Source organism: Rhinolophus sinicus, chromosome 14 (genome assembly GCF_057876585.1).
Source record: "Rhinolophus sinicus isolate RSI-liver-muscle chromosome 14, RSI-T2T, whole genome shotgun sequence".
NCBI classification, from domain to species: domain Eukaryota; kingdom Metazoa; phylum Chordata; class Mammalia; order Chiroptera; family Rhinolophidae; genus Rhinolophus; species Rhinolophus sinicus.
Genome location: NC_142514.1, coordinates 7,739,807 through 7,758,067, shown reverse-complemented (window position 1 = coordinate 7,758,067; position 18,261 = coordinate 7,739,807). Strand labels below are relative to the sequence as shown.

The 18,261-nt window shown below is 52.2% G+C and overlaps 1 protein-coding gene across 5 annotated transcripts in view; it reads right to left on the bottom strand.

Moving 5' to 3' along the window:
• Window positions 1-18,261, bottom strand: part of DISP3 (dispatched RND transporter family member 3) — a 53,604-nt gene that overhangs the window by 12,864 nt on the left and 22,479 nt on the right. For 2 of the 5 annotated variants that reach the window (XM_074334054.2, XM_019746792.3), the window contains exons 2-11: window positions 12,386-12,458; window positions 11,363-12,235; window positions 10,240-10,459; window positions 7,240-7,376; window positions 6,201-6,335; window positions 5,504-5,664; window positions 4,009-4,148; window positions 2,287-2,432; window positions 1,890-2,051; window positions 951-1,112 (exon numbers count right to left, since the gene is read on the bottom strand). In XM_074334054.2, coding sequence (XP_074190155.1) covers window positions 951-1,112; window positions 1,890-2,051; window positions 2,287-2,432; window positions 4,009-4,148; window positions 5,504-5,664; window positions 6,201-6,335; window positions 7,240-7,376; window positions 10,240-10,459; window positions 11,363-12,235; window positions 12,386-12,455 — 2,206 coding nt within the window. In that variant the 5' untranslated portion in view covers window positions 12,456-12,458. Of the gene's footprint in view, window positions 1-950; window positions 1,113-1,889; window positions 2,052-2,286; window positions 2,433-4,008; window positions 4,149-5,503; window positions 5,665-6,200; window positions 6,336-7,239; window positions 7,377-10,239; window positions 10,460-11,362; window positions 12,459-18,261 lie in introns of all 5 variants that reach the window. The other 3 variants (XM_074334053.2, XM_019746791.3, XM_088790117.1) reach the window with 2 other exon arrangements.

Sequence of the window (18,261 nt, the reverse complement as noted above, 5' to 3'; positions counted from 1 at the left end):
GCGGCTTTTTGTCCCCAGGCCCTGAGGGATAGCCAGAGCCCCTGTAGCAGCAGTGACAATGGAGTGTAATTTGTCTGCCCAGGCCGGCCGGGAGAGCAGCTGGGGAGATGGTCCAGGCTGGCTCCAATTTAGGAGGGGCTCTTCGGGCACCTCTCTGAGCTGCAGTCAATTATCATGCATTTGGTTAATGCCATTACCAGGGGGAAGGCCAAGTTAATCCGAACACCGCACTAATTAGACGAAGGCAATTACAGCAGTCAGTGGATCTTCCCCCAGGAGCTGGGCACACTCGCCCCGGCATCTTCTCATTTGGTTTCTAACTGCCCTGGCAAAGCTGAATGACCTTGGGCTGACTTGACCTGCCCAACCCTGACCTCAGGCTCCCCTCTGTAAGATGAGGGCCTAGCCCAGGTTACCTCTAAAGCAAGGAGACATCTTTATCTCACATCCTTGCTCATCTCCGACGTGCACTGACACTAAGTCCTATGGATTTCACCTCCTAAATGCCTCTTGATTCCACTGCCACCATTAGCACGCTGGTCCCAGCCACTACCATCTCTCCCTCCCAGCCAAGCTAACGCCTTCCCTTCTCTCCCTCCCAGCCTGGTTAACTTCTTCCCATTCTTTAAGTCTCAGCTTAGACACTACTTCCTCTAGGAAGCCCTCCATGAGGCTGAGCTCCCCGGGCACCGTTTTCCTCCATCACAGCTCAGATCTACTATTACAATGGCTGGCCGCTAGTGGCAGGATGAACTCCCTGAGCTTGGAAAGCCTGTCCCGCCCACTGCGGTCTCCCCCGAGCCAGTGCATCTGACAGCCAGTAAGTTTTCGTTTAATGAAATGTGGAAACGCTGAACCTGGGTCTTGTATCTTTCAGGCCAACAGTCTTTGAGACCTGGACTCCAAAGAGAACAGGGGCCCACAGGGCACCTCCGACTGGAAACCCTCACCTGAACAGGTGATACAGGAGATGCCCTCAGCGCTCAGGTTGTACTTGAGGTCTAGCAGCACCTGGATGTTGGTATCGGGCCGGAAGAGCAGGGGGGCCCGGCTGGCGGGGCGGAGCCGGCTGGCGAACACCAGGGACAGGATGAGGATGGAGACAAAGAGCCCTGCGAGGAAAGGACGCCATACTAGGAAGGGCTGGGGCCCAGGTGATGCCTCCAGAGCCCTGGCAAAGAGCTGCTCCCTTTATGGGGGTCAGTGGGGAGAGGGTCCCAAAGGAGTGGGTAGAGGCCCAGCATGCCAGCCTGTGGGTGAAGCTTTCGAGGGACCGGTCCTCCGGGGGTAGGGGTTGTTTGTTATGCACGTCACTTGGGAATTAGACCATAAGCTACAATCGCACACTACTGGACAAGAACCAGCCATCATCTTAGAGTATTTAACAGTTTATAAAGAGCTGGTATATCCACTTGATTGTACACAACCCTAAATACTGTTGATAGTGATAATAATAATAATGGGACTTAATGTTTATTGAGCACCTACTGCGTGCCAGCCACTGGGCTTAGTTCTTCACAGGCATTAAGGCATCCCTTCCAACTGCCTGATGAGATAGATCCCGTTCTTATCCTCAATCATAGGATAGGAAACTGAGGCTCAGACTCATCTAACTCCGGAGTCCAAGCATTAAGCACTTTGCTCTACTGACCAGCATGATGACTGGCACATAGTAGGTGCTCAATAAACAAAAGCTACTGGGGGCCAGCTTCATTTCACACAGGAAGGAGGTGAGGTTCAGAGCGAGTGACGGATGCCAACCCAGGCATCATTTGCAGGAGGGGGTGGGCTCCCAATGCCTACACGTTCTTTGGGGGAGTCTGCCCCCATGCTCCGATGCTGGGTAGAAGCTGCAAGACAGAGGGGAAGGAGGGTGGGGAGCCACTTACCCACAATCACCCAGCGGCTCTTGACGGCCGACCACAGGACCCAGTGGTGCAGCAGCTCCTGCATCTGAGCAATGAGCTGACCCTGGCTGGCCCTATCGGGGGTGGGCTGCAGGCCCTCGGGGGACACTGACACCAGAGACACATCTCCCAGCTCCAGAGACACTGCCAGGGCAGAGCAGGGGCCTGTCAGAAGCCTGGCCCAGATCCGAGTCAAAGCCCACCCTGGTCTCCACCCTCTCTAGGGAAGTCCAAATGTTTGATGGGGGTCCCCTGGACCATCTCCTCCAGCCACCTGCCTCAGGTCCAGCCTGACCTCAAACAATCTTGTCAAGAGTTACTTCCCCTGGCAGAAGATGCCCCCATGTCTCGCCAGGGAAAGGCCTTCACCACGTCTCACCTGGTTCCTCCTCTCCATTCAGCAAAGGGATGTCATCATCCAGGTAGGGCATGAGGCCCGGGGCTGGGGCCCCAGCCCGCTCCGGAGCAGCAAACACATCCCCGGGGAAGTGCAGGGAACGCCTGCGGCCACACTTCTGGTGGCAGCTATGGAGAAAGTGGGGGAGAGGGGTGAGCCCCGAGGGGAGGGCCGGGCAAGGCCCCGGCTACCACACGAAGCCCCGTTTCACACTGCTGCTGACATCTCACACTTCCAAAAGCCTGCATCTGATTTCTTTCCAGTGCCATCCCCCCCCCAGGGCCCTCAGGAGCCCCACTCTTCCTCTGGGGAGACAAGTGGTGACAGCAGCCATTACCCCGGGAGAAGGGATGACAACCAGAGCCCCCCACGCATCAAGGTGACTAAAGCAGGGGAACCATGCCTCTGGTATCACGTGGCCCTGGGGCTCTGACACCAGGAGGGGGAAGCAGGGTGGGCTGAGGGTGTAGGCGCTGTGGCTGAGGCCTTGACTGGAGCGAATGTGGGGAAGACGAGACTCATCCCCAGGGACACGAATAATGCACGCGGCGAACATAATGAATGCTGTGAGCCAGGCACAAGTTAGAAGCCCCATGTGGATTCGCTCACGTAATCCTCACGGGAATCCTACACAGGAATTACACTCGTTTTCCAGAAAAGGAAACTGAGATGCAGAGAGATTGAGTAATATGCCCAAGGTTCCATAGCTGCCAAGCAAAGAGGCCGCGGCTGAAGCCCAGGACTGGACGGCTACTGCGTCCATGGCCCTGGACGGGAGTCGGGGAGGGGGTGGGGTTCATGTGGTCTCTGCAGAGATGTCAAATCTGAATGCCCATCGTGTAGATGGCAGTGCCTCAGGCAGCGTGCCCTCGTGCAGTGCTTAGCCCTCACCACCACACATGGCCGCCCTGAAGGGAGGGTGTGAGTGGGAGAGCTGAGAAGTTAGTCCCGGGCCCAAGCCTGATTTCCTTGCTGGATTTCTGTCTCCCTCTTACCCCTCCTTGGCTCACCAGTCAGGTGAACATCGTCACAGACCCCTGACACTCCTGCCTTGCGTGCCCAGCCTCAAGCCCAGAGACCCTCCATCATTCCTCAGTATTCCCAAGCCCAGGCAGCCACCCAGGCCAGATTACATTTGTCTCCTCCTCCCTCCCTCCCCCCCTCCCCCGACCACTGGCCGGCCCACGAGACCCTGAGCCTTCAGCTTCCGGCAGCAACTCTGGACTGACCTGTTCAATTTTGTACATGGCTCACTATGTCTAAATACTGTCTCTCCGCCAAGACAAGAACCTTGAGGATATTTAACATGGCGCCTAAGGGCACACAATACAGAATCAGATTTTCTTGGGTTTAAATCCTGGCTCTGCTGCCTACTGAATGGGTGACACTGAGAAAGGTGACCAATGTCCCCAAGCCCTTGTTTCCTCATTTGTAAAAGGGGCACAACGAAAGGACCCAGCTCTCAGGATCCTGGCGGGCGGCAATGAGATCTAGTACAAAAGCGTTTGCCCACTTCCTGGCACACAGCACGTGGTCACAAACGGTAACCGCCCGGCAGGGTTCTCTTCTCCATTCCTTGTCCCCCAGTAGTGCCCAGCATGGGACTGGACACACAGAAGGGGCTCAATAACGAATCACAAGGGCACGTTCTAGATGTTCAGTGAGAGGAGGGCAGGCACCCCCACCCCTGCCTGCCCCGCTCACCTGGTCTGGCAGGAGCCCTCTAGTGGTGCCATGTAAAGGCTCCAGATGCCCAGAGCAGCAGGCATGGTGAAGAGCACAGCCAGCCAGCAGCAAGACACGATGAGAGACATAAACAGGCCAAAGTCATGGACGGCTGGGATCTGGCAATGAAGAGGTAGAGGGGGGGATGTGGGGTTGCTCATGCCTGGAGCCTAGGGAGCCCGCAGACTCTGCAGCCAAAGGCACTCAGGACTTGACACCATGGTGAGACTGCGGCGGGATAGGAAGACTCAGGCTGCCGGGATGCCAGCCACTGGCCCAGGGGGACAGCAGAAGGCAAGGGCTGGCACCAGGGGACACAACAGGGGAGGCGGAGTTCCACCTCTGGAGTGGAGGCTCTTGTCTATACTGTGGCTCACTGCCCAGAACAGTGCCTGGCACAGAGCAAGTGCTTGATAACTGTCCTTACATGAATGACTGGGGGGACAGAGGAAGACACGCCCTCATTAGACCAGTCCATGTGTTAGCGAGAGGGAAGAGAGAGAATGCTGCCATGTGATGGGAGCAGGGAGTCTGGAGCCTTGGACTGATGGCTGTGCTCTAGAAATGTCACAGGGACCTGCACAGGGGATGGCAGTCAGAAGGAAACTGTAGCCAACGAGTAGACAAGTCTTCCCTGTTCTTGAAACACTTTCACAATCATCTTTTCATCTCAGTCCCTGAATAATCCACACATGAGGAAAGTGAGGCTCAGAGAGGTTGAACGACCTACCTAAGGTCACACAGCCAGTAAATGGCAGAGGTGAGATTTGAACCCAGCTCTGCCTGTTTCCTGGATGTGGTTCTCCAGGTAGGCCTGGATAATCCCAACACATTTAGTAGTTTCTAGACAGGATACTCAACACAGGTCATAAAATCTCTTAAAGACTCAGGCAGACTCACTGCCTTTCAGGTTCTAGCAGCACCAAGGACCTGGCCCAAACTTAGATCCTTCCCCTGAGCCCAACTCAGAGGCCTGAGGAGCATGGGCACAGCGAGAGAAAGTCAGTATGATGACAATACAGCGTGAATCAGTGGGTGAAAAGAGCTCAGGGGTCAGGAGACATGGTCAAGCTTACCACTTATCATCTGTGTGACTTGGGGAAGTCACTTTCCCTCTCTGGGCCTCAGTTTCTATATTAGGAAAATAAGGACGTAATGATACCTTTGTCATAAGTATGTCACGAAGACTAAATGCTAAAGAGCCTTGGGAACTGCCAAGTGCCTTCAGGGCAGATGCTGGATTACTATCAACAAGCATCAATAATAAATACGATTCATATTAAAATTTTTCCACTTGTTAAGTTCTGGCAATGGTGATAAGCAACAAAAATGGACCCTAGGGACCTGGTGAGCGCCTGAGGCAAAGGCTGTGTGGTCACAGGAGAAGGGGTGGGTGGGAAGAGCAGAGACCAAAGGCCAGGTATGTACTGGAGGAATGGAAAGGCCAGGGCAGGGACAGAGGGCGCTCTCCCACCTGGGAGAAGACATTAGCTGCGTAGGCGGCGGCCGTGGTCAGGGAGGTGAAGAAGGTGGCCTTGCCGGCCGTCTGGATGGTGTGGATCATCCGCAGCTGTGGGTCTTCAAGGTGGGCAGCCTGGCGGTACGTGTTGATGAACACAAAGACATCGTCCACACCTAGGGGAGGGAGGCCCGCGCCAGTAGGGGCAGGCTCAGAATCACCCTGCTGTCTCCAAGACCAGACCCAGGCTGGGCCCAGACCAACCCTGGGAGGCCTCCTGACAGGTCTGGCTCCAGGGGAGGCCTGCTTCTCAGCTGGGAATGTGGAAAGACACATCTGACTCTGGCTCCACCCACCAAGAATCCAAGCCCCACCCTCCATGCTCCTTGGAGCCGCCCCATCTCCGGAACGAGGCCCCTTCTTCCAAATCTTAGCCTGCTTCCCACCTTTCCTAGACTTTTCCCACCATTCTTACCCTCTCCGCAGCATATTACCCCCATTCCTTCCACCCCTTGGGGGCTACACTCACTATATGCCAAGGATCTGACCACCATACATACTCTACCCACCACCACACTCTGAGGCGCTGAGGTCCGAGAGGGACGTTCTGGAGCCTCCATGAAAGCCCAGCTTTACAACCAGGGAGGAGGCCCCTTCTGGTGCAGAGTCCTCAAGTAGGAAGCCCATTGCTACGGCAACAGAAGCAACTCACCAATGCCCACTATTACGAAGGCAGCCACCCCGTTGAGGATGCCCAAATACTGGACACCAAAGACCACGTGGTACAGGAAGAGTGCCACCAGGCAGCTGAGGCCAATGCTGGCGATCCCGAAGAAGGACAGGAACACTGGGGGGAGCAAGCAGACAAGGAATAGAGTGGGGGCCCCAGCGGAACACACACCCCTTCAGTGTTCCTGAGCCCAGCCTGGTCCTGCCTCACACCTGTCCCCCACTGTGGAGCACCCTTCACTACCCCATCTGTGCCTAGCACAGTTCTCCATGCCCAGAGAAAGAGCTGGGCCAGGGGCCCGAGTGGCAGAGGAAGCCATCTCTGAGTGAGGCAGGTTGCTCATGGGCCCTCATCTTCACGGAATTCACCTCAATCAAGGCTAGTAGGAAACCATAAACGTGTATTGATTTAACATCTGTTACCCCAGTAGAGAAAGGTTCTGTGAGGGTAGAAAGTGTGTCTGTGACGTTTATCACTGGATCCCTGGCACGTTAGAGCATCTGGCACATAGTTGGTGCCCAATTAATATTTGTTACATAGATGAATGAATGCCTTTTCCATTTTTGAAGATATTACCAATGTCTCGTTCACTTGGGCGATAGAAAAAACCTACTGTATATGTAGGAAAAAGCTGGTAGGGTACCTGGGAAGTTGCCATTGGAAAAGTAAATCGAGGGACAAAAGGGTAGCTGGCCTGGAGCTGTAAAACAGGCTACAGAACAATCCATAACAAGGGTCCAATACTCCAGACTCCCCAAAACAAAGTTATCAGCGAGAAAAAGATGGTCAACGGGCAAAAAGTTAAACTGTAAGGTCCTGGGAGTGAGGACACTTGGGCAAGGCTCAACCTGCCTCTGGCCCTCAGTCTACCTGCCTGGGGTTGAAAGGCGATTTCTCAGCAGCCCTCCCCATCAGCTCTGAGATGGTGGATTCGAGACTATTTCTGGTATTCTTGAGAAGGAAGGTTTGTGTCCAGGTAGGAGCACACTGGGAGGAGAGAAGGCTTTCAGAGAAGACCTACCTGAGCAGGACGTGAGAATGTAGACGAGGGCGGCAATGCAGCTGCTGCTGATGAAGGCCAGGAGCATGTCGTTGTTGAAGGTTCTGCGAACCTCGTAATCAAAGAGGTCTGTTCCCCCATAAAGAACCTGGACTTTGCTGGGGAGAGGAAGGACGTGGATAGAGAAAGATGGAAGTGGATTAGAAGTGGCTGTCAACACTTGGAAGAAGACTAGAAGTATCCATATAAATTACAGCTGATATACGACAGAAGACAGTGCAGTGAGCTGGAATATCTAAACGAAAACATAGAAAGAAAAATAGAAAACAAAAACCTAGAAGAGAGTCTTGGAAACACATGAAACTCAGTGAAAAGAGCTAACATTTTGTGTGATTAGAATCCTAAAAACGAAAAGGGACAGAAAGTGAGGTTAGAAGCAACATTCAAAGAAATAAGAGCTGGGAAATTGCTAACACTGATGAAAGTTATCAACCCACGGATTCAAGAAGTTCTGTGCACCCCAAGCAGAACAAAGGAAACCATACCGACATAAATCGTAGTAAGACTGGTGAAATCAAAGACAAAGAGAAATGTTAAAAACAGCCACAGAAAAAAAGACAATCATTCAAAGGGGCAACAAAAAGATTGACACCTGACTTAACCACAGAAATGACGGAAGTCGGAGCATAATGGATTGACATCTTTAAAGTATTAAATGAAAATAACTGCCAATTTATAATCCTATACCAGCAGAAATAAACTTCAGAAATAAAAGTAAAATAAAGATGTTTTCTAGACAAACAAAACAGAGAATTTATCACCAGCAAACCTGCACTAAAAAAAAAAAAATACTAAAGAGAGTTCCTCAGATACAAAGAAAATGATCCCAGAGGGAAACGTGAAATTGTAGAAAGTAATGAAGAGCAACAGAAAAGGTAAACATGTGAGCAAATATAAATGGAGACTGACACACTAAAATGAAAACGTAATATCTTATGGGGTTTTAAATGTATATAGAATTAAAATGCATGCAACAAAAATGCAAAAGGCTGAAGGGGTTATAAATGCAGTGAACTGTGTTCTAAGATTCTAGTATTATCAGGAAAGTAGTAAAAGTGATCATTTGTATTATTCTGGAATACGTCAAGGTGCACGCTGCCATCTCTTGGGTAACCAATAATAGAATAATAAAAAAAGATTTTATTAATCCAAAAGAAGGTACTAAGTCAAGTCTACAAGGGTCTTGGTGGTCACCACTTCTATGCAGCTCTGGGGGGATGGGAAGGGGAAGAGAGGCTTTTTTACCCAGAGCAGGGTTTTGTCTTGGCAGCTGAACATATTAGGCAGAGGTAATTGTTGGTTTCTGAAACCCTGAAGATCCTTCTACAGCCAGCCCCTCCCAGCTTCCCAACCCAGGCAAGTACCTTCCCCTGGAGCACCTCCACCCATCCATCTACCTCCAGACAAATCCCCACTAAGGTGTTTCTGGCACAGTGCTAGGGGCTAGGCCTATAGAAACAAGCCAGGAACAATCCTAGACTTCAACAAACTTACACTCTATTGAGACACAATTAAACCAGACCTTCATCAAACTTGAACAAAATCTTATAGGTCTGGGAAAGGCCTGGAGGTTCTGAGATTCTGCATTTCTAACAAGCCCCCGGAGGCTACTGATGCTGCTGATTTGAGGACTACACCTTGAGTGACAAAGAATTAAACACCTGAAATACAGAGGGACAAGGATTATGATGAAATGGTAGCTCAGAGAGGTGAAATAGCTCAATGAAACTCCCACCGCTAAGCGCAGCAACTGGCATCTGACCCCAGATATATCTGACTCAAAAGCCTGTGTAAGCTCTTTCCTGCCTCCCGGAGGGAAAAGGAAGAGGACCGTAGAAGTGGGTAGAAGTGCATTTAATCCAGCTTCAGGGATAAACTGCCCAGGTTGGATCTTAGTGGATGAACGGGGGTTTGCCTGGCAAAAAAGCAGTGCACAGAGAAGCTCTGAGGGCAGCAACTGGCATAGAAAACACAAAGGGTGAGGGCTCTGGATTAGAACGCTTGGATTTTAATCCCTTCCACCTCTTATGGGCTTTGTAATTTTGGACAACTTACTTACTTGTGGTGTGCCTCAGTTTCCTCAACTGTAAAGCGGAGATAATCATAACAGCACCTGCCTCATTGAGGTGGTGTGAGAATTAAATGAAATGGTGTGAATAAAGGGATCAGAACAGTGTTTGGCAGAGTAAGTGCTCAGTAAACATTAGCTCTGGTTATTTCAGTAGTTGCTCAGCGTAATGGATGAGTAACGGAATGAATGAGGGTATTTCAGGCAGAATGATTCCTCCTGCCCAGGACTAACTTGTCAGGGCAGGGGACTCCGAGGCATTGGAATTACTGCCTGGCAGGACTGATAAATAAACTGTCTAGTGCCCTTTGCTGGTGGGGAGGGGCCCAGTTGTTTTCTTAGACACACATCCCAAGGCTTGGAGGACAGCCAAAGCACCCATCGCCCAAAGCACCCACTGTCCAGTCTCTTAGCTCATCTTCTCTAGACTCCGGAAGGGTAGCAGGACTTTTCATCTCCGTTATTCAACTGAGGCCCAGAGAAGTGAAGGGACTTGCACATTATCTCCCTGGGTGTTAGCGGCAGAGAGGAACTCCCGACTCCCTGGTTAATACTTTTTCTGGAAAGCCCGCTAGCACCATTGCCGGAGAAAATCAATACCCAAGACCTCCAGGGCAGGAGTTCTGGGATTTCCTACCTCCTTCAGAGCTGTCATGCCCACTAACCATTAGTGCTAATCAAGAAAAGGAGCTGTCCACCTGTCAGAGGGACATCAAGGATATATGTGGCTCTGCCCCTGACTTGGAAAGAAAGACTTCCCAGGAGAAAGGTTCCAGGGAGGGTGTCTGGGGATTATGAGAAAAAAGCACCTGGAAACCAACTGCCGACTCTAATAGAGCCCTTCCCTGGTACACACAGAGCAGACACATGCCGGGGGCTGCCGGACCTCCTACCTAGTAGACTGCTTGGCCAGCATGGCCACGTAGGTGACCACGAAGCTCTGAAACTTGGCCCGCTGCTCCTCCCAGCGGTCATCCACCGAATAGTAGTTGGGCAGCGGTGCTCCAAACAGGATCTCGCTGCGCAGGAGGGAGCTCTTCAGGTTTTCTGCAGACAGGCCCTCGTCCACATACCAGTAGAACTCGGGGTGAGTCATAGCCAGCTCCAGGGAGCCTGCAGGGGCAGGAGTGGGTGCCCAAGTTGCCCAGTGGGTCAGCTCCCACCAGTCCTCCATCAAGGTCATCCTGCCCTCCTCACCACCTTACCCTTTTCTAGAAAGCAGAGAAAGTCCCCCTCGGCTGCCTCAAACTGTCCCTAATGGGACAGAGGGATGGTTTAGACTCACAGCTGCCCAAGAGGAGCAGTCCCAGGCCTGCCCCCCCACCCCCAGGGGCCTCCCACTATGTTGACATTTTCATTTCCATTTGAACCTCAGCTAATGTCATGGCTCAGTCTCTGTAGTCAGGCCTTCATCTGCCTAGATCACTGCACATGCCCTCCCTTAAAAGCCACACCCAAGCCCCACCCTTACAACCATTCTCTGGCCTAGCTAGCTTCATTCTTTCTCAAGTCCCATTCCTGCTTACCTCAAACCAATCCCACCCGGGTGTCCTTTCAACCCCAGCCATGCACCTATATTCCTCTAACCAGATAACAGGTTCTTTGTAACCACACCCAGGCTTCTCTCTGCTAAACCTCATGCCCGAGCCTTTCCCCATGCTTTCTCCACCTGGCCACAGCATAACTACCAATCTCTCAATCCAGGAATGCGCCCAAACCTCCCTCCTTGCCTCTTTTGAAAACCACCTCACACCCCACCCTGCGACCAGCCCTTCCTCCCGTCACCCTCCGGCCTGCCCAGCACTCAGCTCCAGCCTGACTGCCTCACAGCCAAGTCCCTCCCCATCCTCTCACCAGCCTCTAAAGTACTGAACCAAAAGTCAAGCCTTCCAATCAACCCCACCAAGCCCCGCTCCCAGTCTCATTCAGGCCTCCCCCCCTTACAAGCCCCACCCCCAGGTTCCTTCAAACCCCACCCCCTAAAGCCCCTCCCCCAGCCACACCAGGCCTGCTCACCCCGGATGTCTGCCAGGTCCTGGCCCATGCCGTCATAGTAGATCTTGCCACCCCTCTCAGTAGGGAAGAAGTAGGTCATGAGCGAGCTGGGCGGGGAGCAGTAGGAGTAGGAGCCGAGGGGCAGGTCCTTGAGCACCTCATGAGGCTTCCAGCAGAACTCCCGGAAGCCTGGGTGGTCCATGATTTTGCGCTCAATCTCGTGGATGGTGAGCAGCCGCTCACTGGTGAAAATGTTGCGCTCCGCATCGCCACGTGCGAGGAAGATGAGCTCGATGCGCCAGTGCGCGTGTGTCTGCGTGTTGGTGCTCACATATGAGCGCGTGTAGTCCCAATGCGAGGTTCCCCGGCGCTCACGGCTCTGATTGGTCACGGCCGCTACAGGGGACGGAGTGCCGACTTGGCGTCGCCCGTTCTTGTCTGGCCTTTGGTCCGTTGTGACTGCCCTCTGGTTGGCTGCCAGATCCGCCAGGGCAATGGTCTCGCGTCGCAGACGCCTGCTCCAATTGGCTGCTGGCTTCCGGGCGGCGGAGGCGTCCCACCACGGGCCTGGGGCACACTGAGGGCCAGCAGGGACAGCACGGGGGGCCCTGGTGGCCCTCTGCGAGCGGTTGCCAAGATGCCGCTGCTGCAGCTGCTCTGAGATGAGGCGCTGGAGGGTCTCAGAGGTGAAGTCAGCCAAGTCACGCCGGTTGCGCCCCCAGGACCCAAACTGGGACTTGAGCGCCAGCGCCAGGGCATCAAAACGCTGGGAGGCCTCGTGGTTGCGGATCTCAAAGGCATTGTAGGAGATGTCAATGTCCAGCGGCGGGTAGTAGAGGAACATGAAGGCTGTCAGGGCCATGGGGATGCTGCAGCCCAGAAAGAGCACCAGACCTGCACAGCACGGATTGGTGAAGGCCCAACCCAGGCTACTCCAGAAGCCTGAGGCCGGCGGCCGGGAGGGCAAGGTCCAGTGCCGCCAGCAACACTGACCCCCTGCCTCAGCTTGGGGCCCCGGCTTCTGGGCTCTCCTAAAGGCCTCACCTGTGGCTTCCTCCTCTTCCTGTTCCTCTAGCCACACATCCTGCAGCAACGGGTCATCCTCTGAGTCCATAGCCTGTAGGAGAAGGAGAAGGTCAACAGAGGTGGGGGGGTGGGCAGAGAGAGAGAAAGAATGGTGCCCTGTGGCTGCAGTCGACCAGCTCCGGGCATCAAGCCTGCCTAGTTATAACCAAGTACAAATACTACAATGGAATTGCATCAAGCAGGCATTTAACTCAACTGAACTCAACCACATGTGCACAAAACAGAAAGAAAAATCCTACATGCCCATCATGTCCCCCAACTAGATCATGGCTTTCAAGGCCAAAGAAAAGGGAGAATCACAGCCCAATGGCCAACAGAAGAGATAGTCAGTCCTTCCTGTGTAAGGGGTAGTCGAGGGAAATTTTCACTATCATTTCCCAATTTTTGCTGCATTCTCTGGTTTTAGAACTCAAAGCCACTGTGAGGTATGACTCCATTGTAATCACTTTCATTTAATGGACAACTATAGAGTACCTTCTGGAAGTATCAGGGTAGAAGGGAAAGAACATGATCTTTGGAATAAGATGGACCCTGGTTTGGGTCCTGGTAGCGTGAACATTAACAAGGCAGTGAACCTCTCTGAACCTCAGAATCTTCATCTATGAAATAGAGGTGGCCATTCCTCATACAATTGTGGGGAGGGTCAATGAGGGAAGCACTCTGGAGTCTGTGTAGTACATTGGCTATTATCTGTCACATAAACAGATTTCTTTGTTCCCCTCTGGAGACTCGACTATGCTCATCCATTGCCCAGGAGGCTGTGCCAGGGCTAGATGCCTGTCATAGCTCTCCTCAAGAACTCTCAACACCTCCCCACCCCCTCTGTGGGACGCTGCAGCTGCAGCCACTGTATGTCAGGCTCAGACCACTTAACATGCAGCTCCAGCAACATCAAGCCTTTGGGCATGGGCAGGGCCCAAGCATCTGTCTCCCCAAGACATGGGCAGAAGCAGCAGGAGGGCCTGGCAGGAGAGGGCAGGGCGAGGCAGCTTGAGGACTCCAGCAGGGTGGCCTGAAGGCGGGAGGCTCCTGGCATCCCTGGGCATGGCCTGTTCCCCTTGTCCTGCCTGCCCTCTGTTTGGACAGAGAGAGACTCATTATCTAGTTAGATGCCAGGCAGTGAGAGGGGGAAGCTAATTATGCCAGAGCTGGCTAATTAATGCTGCCTTTCCTATTAACATTCTCTAGAGTGCTCCATTTCAATTAGACAGTCTGTCCGGGAAGAGAGGGGGCTGCTGTCAACCCAGAGAAAGTGAGGAAGAGAGGGCGAGGGGAAGGAGAGAGACAGAGACAAAGAGACATGACCTGGGAGAGATCAGGGAGAGAACCAGAGAGGAGAGTGGCACTGGGTGGGGGAAGACAGAGACCCAAATAGGAAACAAAGAGATTAACTGAGTGAGCAAGGGGGTCTGGTGGTGGGTGGGAGAGGAGGAGGGCACAGCAGAAGACTTGAAAGGGAGAGGCCTGGAAGGGGTGGGAACTGCGCCTGTAATATGCAAGATTCCTATCAATGAAATAATTCAACTTCCTCTTTGAGGTACCCTAAAGCATGCTAACTGCCAGGCCCACTCCGTATTAGTACACACTCCTGAGTGTGAATCAGAGGTCGCTCAGCCTCACTCCACCTCCAAAGGTCAAAACCAAGTCTGCACCGGGAGGTGGGGGCCTGTGGGAGCCTCCGCCCCATTCCCAGCCTCTGAGGGAGGAAGCTGATGGTAATAGGATGGAGAGGGGGAGGGGCCACTTTGGCACTTTTTCTGGGACTATGTCCAACCACTCTGACCACAGTCTCAGCCTGCCTTTCAGGGGGTACAGTTTAGAATGTGTTGGTGTGTTAGGGGGTCAAAGGCCAGGATTCTGGAACTCAGCAGCCCCTCTATCCCATTGCTACCCCACGAGGAATGTCACTCCTTTTTGCACGTGTCCAAATCTAAAGCATCTTTCAAGGCCTTGCTCAAGTGTCACCTCTGCCAAAAAGCCTTCCCAGATCTGAACCCCCACCCCCAGCTGCTTGTCTAAGCTTCTCATCACACTTTGGGGGTAAAAATTACTTAGGGATGGAGAAGGAGAGGCAGTATAACAGAGTGTTAAGAGCTATGGTTTTGGAGGCAGACAGACTTGGGTGCAAATCCCAGCTGTATGAGTTAAGGCAGGCAGGGTAACTTTTCTGAGCCCCAGTCTTTCCATCTGCAAAATGGGGCTAACAGTACTTACCATGGAGGTGTTGGAAGGGTGATATACACAGCAGGCTGACAATAGTGCCTGGTAGCTATAAGTGCTTGGGAAAGGACAGCTACTGTTTTTTATAATCTGCTTCCCCCTACTAAAGTCTGTGAATTCCTAAAAGACCCATGTGGCACGTTGTATTTGCCAAAGATTTCATCAACAGTATCTCCCATTCTATATGCTTTTCTTATAACGTGACTTTGAGACTTCTTCCAGCAAGAAGTAATGTCTGCATTCCTTCCCTTTGAATCGGGGTGAGCTTATAGCCACAGCAGAAGTGGTGCTCGGTGACTACTGAGGCTAGGTAATAAAGATGCAGCTTCCACCTAGCTCTCCTGGGACACTCGTCCTTGGAACCCAGCTGCCATGCTGTGAGGAAGCCCAAACTAGCCCGTACAGAGAGACCACAGGTAGATGCTCCTGCGGACACCGCGGCTGACAGGCAGCATTAACCCCTGGGCACGTGAGCTGAGGCCCAGATACTGTGGAGCAGAGCTAAGCCACCCTCTCCTGTGCCCTGACCTGCAGAGTCCACGAGCGTGATACACTGGTTGTCATAGATCACTGAGTCTCAGGACGGCTGGTTACGTAGTAGTAGTAATTGCAACAACTTCAATGGAGCCCTGTCTGATACGTGTGACTCCGTGCCCTGGGGACAGCATTTGCTGAATTTAAGTGACCAGAAAATTGGCCACAGCCATTCTGCCTTTCAGTGAGAGCTCCACAGCTGGCTGGACATGAACTCCAAGGGAGCAAGGACTTGGCTGTCATGTTCCCTGCTGGGTTTCCATGGCCTAAAATACTCCTGGAAGGGGTCACTGCTTGGCAGATATTTGTTGAATAAAGGAAGGAAATGGAATCTCTGAAGAATCTGGGTTAGGTAGTAGATAGCACTTTCCCCTGTACAGAGGGAAGTCAGATACCAAACAGTGTAAGCATATGGCAGAGAGGGTGGTTTCTTCTGCCTGCAGCGGGAAGGGTTCTGAAGAGTATGAAATGGACAAACAGGAAGTGGACTGGATGGCTTCTTTGTCTCTCAGTCCACTCTCCCTCCCCACCCCCATGCCTGCCTTCTCAGCCCACCCTTGGAAAGAAAAGCTGCCACATGGGCCATCACATGAGACTGGTGGTGGTCGAGTAACATGGCCCCATATCCTCAACTTTCTGTGTGGCCCTGGCCATGTCCTGTCCCCTCTTGGGGCCCTGTCTCTCCCTCTGGCAGTAGGATGGGAAAAGCCCAGGTCCCTTCAGCGGTGACACCTCCAGAATCTCCAAGGAGCCCAGTTTGCAGACCAAGGAGGGTGGATGCCCTCGGAGAGATCCCACCAAGCTGAGTGAGGCCCGCTGGTGGGTGGGGTCTCACTCGGATGCCTCAGCTGGCATCCACCTCCTTAGGCCCCCACAGGACAGACGGGCAGCAAATTGCAAATTTGTTTTCCTTTCTCAAATGACGGGAATTGATTAGCTTATCAAGGAGTTCCAGCTGCTCCATGGAAAGAAGCTAAGGGTGGCTCCTCTGGTTTTGTCATTGACTCAGACAAAGAGCCTGAAGTAGGACAAAGGAAATGACCTCCCTTTAGGGTGGGCCCGTGGCATATGCTCATGCTCGTGACTAACACGCATGCTCTCTCGCTCTCTGTCCCTCTGTCTCTGTCACAAACACATTCAGAGGTGGTCGAAGTTAAACTCTACCTCCCAGGCGCCCATGCACACATTCATGGAACAAGGTACCCTACTCTTGGGAAAAGCATGTGGGGTGCCTGCCTGAAAGGGAACAGCAGACTCTGGAGAGCCTCGGAAGGAAGAACCTGGCCCAGTTTCACGGGCCAGGCTTGGGGCAACTCAAAGCTATATTTACAGCATAACACTAATTTTATAACAGAAACATAAATCCACATATATGCGCATTTGTTAAAAAACCATTAACAGTGGTTATCTCTGGGAGGATTGTGGATGATTTTTATTCCCTCTTTTATACTTGTCTATTTCCAATTTTTCTACAATGATCAGGTAGCCTTACTTTTAGAAGCAGAAATGAATGCCTTTAAAAATAGAATGTGTGTGTATGTGTGTGGAAGGGATTTTGCTAACAGTCTTCAACTCTTTGAGGAGTTCCTATAATAGGCACAGGAGGAGGGTTCTGTCCTCCAAGGAGTGAAAACAAGGAGAGTTGGCTCCGCTTGCAGCAGGAGAGATCCTAGTTAGAAAGCAGAGGACTTGGGAGAGAGGGAGTTGGCAAATGACCAGCAGGTACATAAGTGTGGAATCTCCTGTTCCCCTGAGATGGGGGGGGGGTCTTTAAAATGAGTAGGAAGCAGGTCACAGCCATCGGACCCAGAAGAGACACCAGAGCACATCTAGTCCAACTCCTTCATTTTACAGATGGGGAAACTGAGACCCCGCAAGGAGAAGGGACTTACCCAAGGTCATGTTTCAGTGGCAGAGCCAGGACTCTTGGCTCAAAGGAGAGTTCCATCTGTTCTATCACCGGAGTCTGGGAGGAGTTTTTGGCAGCCCCAGGGAACCACCAGACCTGGAGGTGATATGTGGACCCAAAGAGCCAAAGTAGGGCAGCTATGTTTAAGGTCTAAGGGAGAAGTCACAAGCCAGATGGACTTGCCCATCTGGACAGGATGGGGCTTTGGTGGGAGGTGGTGCTGCCTCAGAGACACGCCCAGCTTCACACTGGGGCCTCCTCCCTCTCCAGACCAGTCTGCCTGCAGCCCTGTTTACAACTTCTCTCCTGTCGAAGGGTGACAGCACCCTTCCTTCTTCATTCCTCCATCCCAGCTAGACTATTAAAATGTAATCAAAGAAATCACATTAGACATGCAGATTCGACTTAAAATACATCTATGTATATATATACAATTTAATGGCAATTAGGAGCGAACCAGCTTTTCTTCCTGTCTTGGGGTGTTTTTGCCTCCCTGGTTCAGCTTTGGTCCTTGGAAACATCTTGGGGTGTCTGACTCTCCTACCCTTGGGCTGAGAGGTTTGGGCAGAAGTTGGAAACGACATATTTTGAGTTGACTAGCTTTACCCCTAACGTGCTGAAGTGGGAACACTGTGTCTTCTGCTTCCTGGTTATGTGTCTGCCTGCTCCTTTGGTGAATTCAGCTCAACCGAAGCAGAGAAGGCAGGAGTGGAAAGAAGGGGGCTCTGTCCCTCCTAGGTCTCACTGTCCTAAGTCCTAATACCCCATCTTCTGAGAGTATACCATCCCTCAGATGCCCTGGTTCTGTGCCTACTAGACAGAACCCCAAGTTCTTCTTGGAGACCTGGGCAGTCCGTCTCAGGTCAGGAAGCTTACAAAAGCATTGGAGACGTGGTGGTGAAAATGAGGCAAAAGCTCCACTCACTCAGTGCAGAACCTCATTAAGAGAATCATAATGTAATAATTAGCTGTGTGTCTACCAGGTGCAAGTACCCTATCCAGTCTCTCTTAAACTCACATCAGTCCTGCAAGGGAGCATTATGAGCTACCCCATTTTACAGAGGAATAAACCATCAGAGAGGTTAAGGGACTCCCTTATGATCACACAGCGAATAGGAGTGGAACTAGCATTTGAATCTCAGGCCTACGGATCCCAAAGCCTAATATATTC